Raw genomic sequence first — 10,850 nt, 5'->3', positions numbered from 1 at the left:
GTGGGTGAGGTTACTCATGGCCTCAGATCAGGCACATTATCATCATTGGCTCCTTCCTGTCTCCTCTTGATTCCTTTCTTTGTTCACTTTATTTATTTATTCTCCAGAATTCCCACACCCCACACTCACTCCCATTCCCCCCCAAAACAACATTTCAGTGTATTTAGTGAGTTTTACTTTTAGCATCAGAAAATTTTCTCTCTTTAATATATATGAAATATAAACATGTTTTAATATATAAATATATAATATATAGCTATATATTAGACATGTTCTCTTCCTATAAAGGGAATATGTTTATTTATATGTAATATATAGATATTCTCTCTATAGAATTATATACTATTACATTAATGATATGAGAGAATATAATATTTATATGTGATATAGTTATATATTATACGTTTGTTATTGCTTTTTAACAGAAAGTGCCCAGTCTGGGCCTTGAATTCTAGCTCTGGGCCCTCCAGAGCCAAACTCCACCCTTCCTTTTCAAAGTACAGCTCCCACCAGTCCCTCCTGTCCTCCGGGCGGGCTCTCAACCCAGCCACTCTTGTCCCAGCCCCTAGCAAAGCCATGATCTAATTTGCTTCAGAGCCTTGCTTGTCCCCTTTTGTTGTGGAGCCTGACACACCTACGCAAGTCCTGCCCTTGCTGCTTATCAGGTGGCTAAACTTACGTAAGTCACTTCCTCTCTAGGAGCCTCAGGTTTTCAGAGGTGAATCATGATATTAATAATTTCCACATAAAGGAGGTACTTCAAGTGTGAAGAGGTTATGTACAGAGAGACCCGAACAAGTAACAAGCTCAAGAAATATTCAGGCTCCATTTTCCACCCCATCTCCCCACTCCTCTTGATGTCCTCATAGCTTAAGGTCACAGTAGGTGTTCAGGATATGATTTCTTCTTTCTTTTCTGCCTTGACAATTGTTTCTCTAAGACCCAGGTTGGAGGCACAACTCCACCATTATCTACTACAAACCTGTTGTCCGAAGTGAATCGTGGGAGAGACAGGGACAAAGTGAAAAGTGACTTGGAGTTGAACAGAGTTGGAGTCCCAGCATGACCATATGTACCTGTGTGGCTTTGACAAGTCACCTAAGATTCCGTGTGCCTCAGTTTCCTTACCTCCAAGGAAGACGGAAAATAATAGCACCTACCTCAGTGGCCGACCTCACTTCCTTTTTTTTTTTTTTAAAGATTTTATTTATTTATTTGACAGAGATAGAGACAGCCAGCGAGAGAGGGAACACAAGCAGGGGGAGTGGGAGAGGAAGAAGCAGGCTCATAGCGGAGGAGCCTGATGTGGGGCTCGATCCCAGAACGCCGGGATCACGCCCTGAGCCGAAGGCAGACGCTTAACCGCTGTGCCACCCAGGCGCCCCCGACCTCACTTTCTATCTTGCTTGGCTCCATTTCTCTTCCAACATGCTCACCTTCAGGTTCAGGACTTGGCTGGTTTGGCCTCACCCTGCAACATCTGACCCACTCCATGGGCGCTCCCAGAGAAACCATGTCCTGGGGCCCCGAGGAACCTGCCAGGAACTAGTGACATCTTGCAGGCCCTTTGAGGCAAGAGTGTACAACCACAGGGCTGAACCCAAATTCTATTCCTCATCCAACCATTCATGCACCTGAATGCATACAGTGAATATTCAGTGACCGTTCCTAGGGGGCCAGGTGCTGGGCTTTGCTGGAGACAGAGTTCCTGCCTTCAGGGAATTTCTGAGCTGCTAGGAGAGAGAACACTAGACATCAAGTCCACATGAGGGAGATGGGGGGAGCTCTGGGGGCTGTGGGAGCCCAGAAAACGGGATCCAATCCCACTTGGGAATCAAGGTAGGCTGCTTGGAAGAAGTGACACTTGGAGTTCATCAGGTTTGGGAATTCAGTGTACAGGCCTTCCATGGAAAGACACCTAGACAAGACAGAGCCTGGTACATTGTAGTAACCACTTGTCGTTAGTTCAGTTGTCAGAGCACAGCACGTGAGGCCAAGTGTGGCAAGAGATGATGCTGGAGAGGTTTGGTGGGGGTCGAAACTCTGGATGGCTTTAATTGCAAAACAAGGAGCTAGAACTTTGATGCTACTTGAGCGGGGCGCGGGGTGTAAAGGAAGAAAGTGATGTGTTGCTTTCTGTGTCACTGCTCTCTCACTGCTGGTGTGCAAAATAGTAGGTTGAAGATGGCCAGTCTGGAAGCAGAGAGCCAGGGAATAGGCTTGGGGTCACTCATGTGAGGGATGTTGAGGCTGAAGCAAGACAGTGGCAGAGGATGAGAAAAGGTGCATTTGAGAGACAGGAAGGAGAATCAGCTGGACTTGGTGAGGGGATTGGCTTTTATGAGAGAAGGAGGGTTTGGGATGCACATAGGCAGAAGACACAGGGGAAATGTATTGTGCAAGGGCCAAAGGGATGATTAAGGCAAAGATAATGGCAAGAGGAACTCTGAGGGCTGAGAGATCACTGTGGGATAGAAGGGACAGAAACACCTTTTTGGACAAGGACGGATTCTGCCTAAGACTCACCACGTGACCTTGGCCCAGTCATTTTATCTTCCTCTGGTTCTTTAGATTCTACCTGTTGAGGGCGCCTGGCTGTAGAGCATGTGACTCTTAATCTCAGGGTGGTGAGTTCAAGCTGGGCATGGAGCCTACTTAGGAAGGAAGGAAGGAAGGAAGGAAGGAAGGAAGGAAGGAAGGGAGGGAGGAATATGGCTAGATGTCCACCTGTTAACTTAGGAGGCAGAGAATGTTGATTGTGAGGAATGAATCACATAAAAGCACGCTCAGCTAGTGCCTAGGCCTGTGGGTGATTTGGAAGGGGAGGTGTGTGGCAGGTCAGTTTCATCCAGGGAGGGGTGAAGCTGGGCTGCAATTTGGGCAACAGCATTGCCATTGGCAGTGGGAAACACATACTTGCAGAAGAAGAAGGTGTGTGGGAAGGGGAAATGTGATCTGAACACATGCATGTTGGATTTAAGGGGTCAAAGGCCTGGCAGTCAAATGAATCTTCCCTGGGAGGCTGACCCGGCAGTCAGCAGTGAAGAGCCTCTGAATCACGAACCCGAGACAGCCACTTCCTCAGGAAGTACCCAGGCCTGGGAGGCCTGAGGTCTCTGCTGATTTTTCAAGTCAGCGCCCGAGTTGCTGTGTGACCCTGAGTCATCTAACCCACTCTGGGTCAGCTTTCCGTATGAACAATAAAGCAAGTGTGTGGTGGGAAAGGTGGAAGAAATGTTTCCAAAGGTCCTCTCCAGGTGTGTTATGCTTTAGTTCCATGACCCTGAGTCCTTTTAAAAAAGTCTGAATCCTGTTTCCATCCCTGACTTACTTGTGTGGCATTGAGCCAGCTGCTGGACCCTCTGAGCCTATTTTCACATCTGGAATATCAGGAGATTCTCCAAAGTCCAGTGATTCTCCCTGGAGACGCCACCCTTATCTTCAGCAGAATGCTTCAGACAAATCAGAGGAAAGTGAGGCTCTGGTCACATGAATACCTTCCGAATTCTTCTGCTTCTCCACTGCCCTCCCCTCTCCTTCTGTCAGGAGCTTGCAGCACTGGCTCTCTTGCCAAACTTGTTACCATGACAACGGGTTACAAATAACCAGATGCAGAAGATTTTAACCAAGAGCTGCTGGTCCAAGGGCTTCTAGCTCCCACCTCACACCAGACTGAGGGAACGAATCTGCATACTTTGGGCTTCAAGGACCTGATCCAAGCCTGCTAGGGCTCCTCAGTATCACAAGACTTAAGTCCTGGTGTCTGAGGCTCTCCTAAAACCTGACTCAAATCTTTCCAATCACATTTACACTTCCTCGATAAAGAGTGATCACCCTATTTTGAACACCTACTGTCTGAAGGCTGTGTTGGATGCTTTACACAGTAGCTAAGAAATCTTCCCAAGAACTCTAACAGATAGACAATTATTATTCCCATTTTGGAAGAGAAAATCGAGGCCCATGGATGTGACTTCAGTAAGGAGGTCAGGAGAAGTCCAGAATTCAAACTCAAATGCATCGATTCCCAAACCCAGGCTTTTTCCATCGCCAGTGGTTCACAAATGTTGGTCACATACTTGGGGCATATCCAGATAATCTAGGGCAGCTAAAAATTCAGATTCTAACTTCAAGAAGGTGGAACAAATTCTGTCTCCTCAATTCCTGAAACCCTATAAGAGTAAAGAATCGAGTAAAGAAACCACATCTCCAAAAAAGCTGGAGGAGGTCCCATCGATGGGGGTGAGATTTCAACTTTCTGGCAAGCAGAAAGGGCTGGAGCAGTAGTAACTGAGAAAGCAGGACAGGGAAGGGTAGAGGCACAGTCCACATGTGGAGGGGGACCCGGAAGGAGAGCCATGGTCTACCCTGCAAAATCCTGGTGAGACTCTGGCACAGAAGATATCGTGATGGTAGGCATGAAATGTCAAGCCCCTGACAGGGGAGAACTGAAAGTATGTGTTGAAACAGTTGACTCCCCACCCTCCCCGCCTTCCCCATTGTATGTCAGGTAGAAATCAGAAGAGCCAAACATCTGCACTTTTTACGCAAAATACAGAGGGTTTCTTAAAGAATCAAACATTCCAGAGAAAAGCTCTCCACTTTCTGGACTTAGGCGTCCTCCTGCAGAATATGCGGGTCCCCACCAGCCATCTTAAAGGAAAGTCAGACGGACTAACCAACCCTCTGCCTGACACAGGCTCCCAACCAATCAACTTTCTATTGGTTTCTTCTTCTTTTTAAAAATTATTATGATATATTGGTTTCTTCTAAATCAATGGGTGGAAGGTTTGAACATCTGAAATATATACTAATAGGGTTAAGAACAAAGTGATGAAGCAAAGGGGAAAACTAAGGGTGTGCCCATCTCAAGTAAAAAAAAAAAAACAACCCAGGCAATTATTAAGTTCAGGAACACAAAAAAAGGCAAGATAAATCTAAGTCATTATAGTACATTTCTTGGCTCTGTGGCAACTACTGATTTACTAGAAATTGGGATATAAACATATTGGAAGAGTGAAGGGAGGGGATACAGGGATGTGTGTGGAGAGGGACAAGATGCTCTTCTACTATAAGGAGATGTGGAGATAATGTCTCAAACTGCTAAGAAATAGTAGTCATATAATATTGTATGTCAACTATACTTCCAACAAAGAAGAAATAGTATAAACATATTATATAGAAACATGGTGGTCCTTCAGTTAAAATCCTTTCAGCTACAAGCAACACAAAACCAAACTGAAAGTGGCTTAAACACATATGGCTTTATTTATCTGCGTCATTTATTTATGTTTCAGGAAGTTAATTTATTATTAACATCAGTGTGGCATGGGTTCAGCTGCTCAATGATGCCATCAGGAACCAGGCTCTAATCTTTTTCTTCCTTCATGTGTTTCATCTTCACCCTCATATTCACTTCCCCTACTGTCACAAGATTGCTGTCACAGCTCCAGGCAGCACGACTCTACTCAAGGCAGAGAGAAGAAGGAAAGGGACAGTGTCAGCTCTGCGTGTCTCGGAAAGCAAAAGCCTTTTCAGAAGCACCCCCCCCAGCAAACCTCTCATGGCCATAACTGGGACACATGACCATCTCTAGCTGCAAAGGAAGCTTAAGAAAGTTTCTGGCTCTTCAGCCTCTGACTGAGTTGACAAAGGGAAGGGGCTGGGAGTGGTGAATGCCAGAAGAAACAGCCAAAGACTGGTACAATCCTTTCATGTAGTTGCCTCTAGGAAGCAGGGGCTTGCAGTGGGAGGGGACAGGGTATTGCTGGGTTTTCTTGTGAGTTCTTCAGCAATACTGTATTTTTTTTAAGCATATGCAAGCGTTATTTTGATGAAAAAAATAAAATTTAGAAATAAAGTGTCATGGTTTCTCTGAAAGAAACACATTTTTTTAAAAAAGAAAAAACAAAAGCTGGTAGCAGTTTTCTGTTCCAGAGGAAAGGACATCAATTCACCTTGGAAGCAAACTTACCAGGATAAGTTTGTTACTTAGACTAAGGTATCTCAGGTATCCAGCCCCTGATCTTAGAATTGTGCTATTACCATTAACTGTCACGTGACTGGTAGAAACCAGTACAGCACTGTGTAGCACTTACATGGGGTGACTGTGGTTAAGACAGTCCTGGAGCAATTTTCTGTTTGCCATTTATTAGCCTCTGTGACCCTGGGCGAGTGACACCTGGGAACCTCACTTTCCTTCTTCATGAATGAAGGTAATTCAGTGCCAGGTACAGAGTAAGCATTCTGCGAATGTTATCCTCTCTGATTAAAATGTTAAATGCCCTGAGCAGTGCCATAATTTGGGTATCCTTTAATAGCATTATGCTTCCACTGGGTTCGCTTTTTATCCCAAGCATGGGTTTGGACTGGACTGTCCCTGAAAGTTATTAGTTCCTGAGAGATGTGGGTGCATATTTTTGCCCAGGCCTTTGCTCACAGAAGATAACTCAGTTTGGACCACATCAAGAGAGATGCCAGCTTGGACTGCTGTTGGCTCCTGTTGAAGGAAAGACTGCAAAAAAGGAACTAGACAGGATTGTCATTTCCACCATATATATTATTTAACGTTAAAAACAATTCACTCAGTGAGATGTGCTGCTGACTACTGTGATTGCCTCATGTAGGCCTGGGAGTGGGGAACAGAACAATGTGATGACAAGGTGAGAGCTGGAGATCTGAGCACATGGCCAAAAACCATCCAGTTGTTGGATATCATCTTGCCCACACATGGTGTCAGTCCCGGGGGCTAAGAAAAGAGACAGCCAGTATGCAGCCCCATTCAGAGGGGCATGGGTGCCATTCTCTTGGAGAGGTAATATTTGGTATCCATTTACAATTTTCCTTCCTGGCTTGGTAATTATGTAATCCCCAAGACTCCAGTAAAGCTCTATTAAGCACACATACACAGACGATATTGCATCCGTTAAAGAAAAGGATGCTATGAAAAAGGCACCTTTGGAGAATAAGAAAGAGAGCTTAGAATTTTAAAATGACTGCCAAAATTTTTATTTTAAAGTACAAAAGAAGATAAATTCAAGAAAATATCCCAGACTGCAGAAAGAAAAAAAAAAAAACAAAGACATGGAAAATATGAGAGAAAATAAAAAGACAAAGACAGTCATCCAGGAGATAAAACACCCAACTAATAAGAGGTCCAGAATGAGAGAACAGAGAAAATAAAGGAGAGAAAATTAACAAAGAAAGAAAACAGTGTGATTTCTCAGAGGAGAGGAACGTGAGTCTTCAGATTGGAAGAGCCCAACCACCAGGTGCCCAGCAAAACAGATGGGGGGAAAAACACACTCCTGTGTTCATCACTGTGATATTTCAAAACACATGACGAAAGAAAACAGTAAGCTTCCAGAGGTGAGGAAAACAGGTCGCCAAGAAAGGAATGAGAATAATATTAGCACACAACTTCTAATCAGCAGCACTACACGTTAAATGTAATACCTTCAAAATGCAGAAGAAAAAATATTTTGAACATAGAATTCTAAAGCCAAACTACCATCCAAATATGAAGATAAAATAATGCTACATTTCAGACATGCAAAGACCCCCAATTTTACCTTTCTTAAGAAGTTACTTGAGGATGTTCTCCAACGAAATGCATGATGTCTCGATCAGGATTCTCAGATGCCAGTAACAGAAACTGACTCTAGTTAACTTAAGCAGAAAAAGGACTTATTACAAGGTTATCATACAGTTCACAGAAGCGTGGAGACACGGAAGTCACAGCTAAGGCCACACTGTGGAACAGCCAGGTTAGAATGCTGCTATTGGTCCTGCTCTCCCCACTGCTGCAACTCTTGGACGTCATCCTGCCACCACACACCACCACAGATGAACTCTAGTCCTCCTGTATGGTCCCATTTCTTTGTGGTCAGCTTTGGCATTGTCTTACTCATGCTCTTCAGTCCATGGCATGTCATTTTCCTCAGTTCATTCAAAGCCCCTCTTTTGCTTTATTTCATTGCATTATTATTTTTCCCTTTCAGTTCCCATCCCCACTCCCACTCTACTGCCCACCTCAGTGAGCTACTCGAGTGTATTTCATGTATATACACTTCCAAGCCATCTTCCATATGTTTATTTAGATATATGCATACCCATGAAAATAGACAGTATTGTTTGACAATTACGTAAATGGTGTTATGCTGTAAATCTCATGCTGTTTTTACCTTTCCACTCAACGCTAGGCTTTGGAGACCTATCTGTGTGGCTATAGTAAATTTAGCTCATTTCTTTTTATTGTTTTATATTTTCCATCCTATAAATATACCACAGTTTGCTTATCTGGTCTCTTAGTGATGGACACCTAGATTGCTCCCAATTCCTCACTAAATACAAACAATGCTAGAACAAACAACCTCAACTACATTTCCTTAAGGACCCATGTGAAAATTTTCCAGGAATATATTTCTCTGGAAAATATATTCAGGAGTGCAGTGGCTATGTTGTAGGGTCTACACAAACTGAACCTCAGGAAGTACTGCCAAGTTAATCTCTGGAATACCTGTATCAGTTCATGCTCCAATCCACGATTTTCCTTTTCCTCACATCTTCATCAGTATTTGATAATACCTGACTTTCTGCATGTTGCCATTCTTATAGCAATTTCTGTTATTTTAATTTTTCTAATTATTAGCAGAGTTGAAAATGTCTTAACATATTCAAGTTTCCCCTTGTGTAAATTCAAGATTCTCCTTCTGTTAGTTACTCTTCGTATCATTTGCCCATTTTCCTATTAGGTTTACTATCTTCTTTTTCTAGTTATTAATCTTTTGCCAGTTTTGCACATTGCAAACATATTCTCCTAATCCATCATCCATATGTTAATTTTGTATATTCCTGTCTCCCCTGTGCTGTTGATTCTAGATTCAAGGCCATGAACACAGTATTCAACCCCTGTTGCCCGGTGGGCAGGGAAAGGAAGTTTCAGACCTCCTTCCATCTCCACAGTAGGAAGTGGAGCCCTGCCTCCCACCAAGACTCACAGGAGTGGGGAATCTCCCAAACAGGGTAAGGATTCAGATGCCAGGCAGCCACTAGAGTTCACTCTTTTGGTTGCCGAACATCCACATACACTCTTCTTCACAAAGTTACTCTACAAAAATGCTTCCACCTAACTTAGTACTTCATATAACCAAAAAACACACTCATTCCCTCTCTAAAAGGAGACAGAAAAAAATTTAAGAATGCTTTCAGGTGCAAGCAATATAAAACAACTCAAGACGGCTTAAATAATAAATGTAATTTATTGGCTCACTTAACTGAGAAGTTCGTAGGCAGGGCAGACTTCAGGCATGGTATGATCAGGAATATGGTTCCATTTCTCTGTGATTCTTTCGCCTTCTCCATTTGTCAGCTCCATCCTCAGGTAGGCCTTCTGCATGATTCTTTGCTACATGCTTCTTTGTTCATATCCAAGGGAAGATAGGCCACCTCTTCCCTCAAAAACTGAACAAAAGTCCTAAACTTCAGTGTGACTGGATCATCCCTGAACCAATCATCACTGTGGCAAGGGGGCGTGATACTGAGATTGGTTTATACCAATAAAGGACTATACCTAGAGCTGGCAGTGGGGTCAACCCCACTCAAATTGTATAGTTGTCATACAATGGGGGAGGAGAGGAATGGATGTTGGAAAACAACCACAAAGTCCACTACAAAGGAGTAAACTAAGAAAGAGGAAGATATGGGGTCCAGGAAAGATTGGGTCCAGCCCAGAAGAGTAATGAAGGGACGTCCCAGGATGACAGTTGTGCTGCAGGCCTACAGAGCAATCAGTCCAAATTGGAGCAGGAAGACGGAGGGCTCCAGGAGGAAGGTATCTGGGAAAAAAGGGGATTCAAATGATTTTATACTTTCCTTGAGAATTTGGAACAACTTAAGAAGGAGATAAAGTCAGACAATGCAAGGAAAAAAGAAAGGCAATTAGAAACTCCAGGAAAAAAAAAACTGCATAAGAAAAGAAATGTAATCCTAGTACACTAATTGGAGCTTCAGGGAACAACATTTACATAATTATAATAACATAAACACTTTATTGACTTTAAACTTTTAGAATGATCTGTCGGCTAAGTATGGATGACTTAATTATGGTTATAGACCAGAATGTAAATGTTATTAATCTTATTAATATAAAAGTACAAATGACAGAAGTTGAGAGACTGAAAGGAGTATAAGTCTAGTATTTAAAGGTACAAAGGTAAGGAATAGAGAATATATAATTAATAATAGAGCTATATGGGGCGCAAGGGAGGAGGGTAGTTGGTGATTTAAATAGCAGGAAGTCAACAGATAATGTCTAAAAGTGATAAATAAGTTGACAAATAGAAAAATCTGCATATTATTTAGAGATATTAAGATAATTACCAGAAAAATTAAAAACAAACCGTTATCGACCAGTAGATTTCCAGGTCAAGATGGCAGACTTACCATGTGTTTATCTCCACTCCCACCTGAGACCTTGGCAAAATGATAGTAAAGGAATTTAAAAAAAGGCATAAAAACACAATGATGAAGAGAATGAGAGCAGGTCCATCAGCAAAAGAGAGATTTCAACACATTTTTGGAAGATAGAAAGTAATGGAGGAATGGTAACTGATGGAGCATGGTGGAGGAAGCCATAGCCTGGAGTATGCATGGAGATGATGCCACCGAGGAAGGAGTTGATCTTTCTCTGCAGAAGCCTGGAGTGTTTTGGGTCTTAACAATGCCAGGTATGATATAAAGTGAGAGTGAGATGTTGGGCTGAAAACAGGGAGATTAATTGGAAGGCTGTATATCGAACCATTAACTCACCCCTTGTGTACAATTCACAGCACCAGGTGTCTAACCATTAGGCA

The 10,850-nt window shown here is 42.9% G+C and overlaps 1 protein-coding gene across 3 annotated transcripts in view; it reads right to left on the bottom strand.

Annotated features, from left to right (window-relative positions):
* Positions 1-5,278: 5,278 nt before the first annotated feature.
* SMC1A (structural maintenance of chromosomes 1A) overlaps positions 5,279-10,850 on the bottom strand; it is a 49,199-nt gene continuing 43,627 nt past the window's right edge. Inside the window, exons 23-25 of one of the 3 annotated variants that reach the window (XR_005835162.1) lie at positions 9,269-9,833; positions 7,569-7,665; positions 5,279-5,461 (exon numbers count right to left, since the gene is read on the bottom strand). Coding sequence is in view for 1 of the 3 variants with exons in the window: in XM_040631340.1 (XP_040487274.1) it covers positions 9,786-9,833 (48 nt within the window). In the remaining 2 variants the exon portion in view is untranslated. Of the gene's footprint in view, positions 5,462-7,568; positions 7,666-9,268; positions 9,834-10,850 lie in introns of those variants that run through there. The other 2 variants (XR_005835163.1, XM_040631340.1) reach the window with 2 other exon arrangements.

This window comes from Ursus maritimus (genome assembly GCF_017311325.1).
Source record: "Ursus maritimus isolate PB19 chromosome X unlocalized genomic scaffold, ASM1731132v1 scaffold_X1, whole genome shotgun sequence".
NCBI classification, from domain to species: Eukaryota; Metazoa; Chordata; class Mammalia; order Carnivora; family Ursidae; genus Ursus; species Ursus maritimus.
This window is presented reverse-complemented; position numbering and strand designations above follow the sequence as displayed.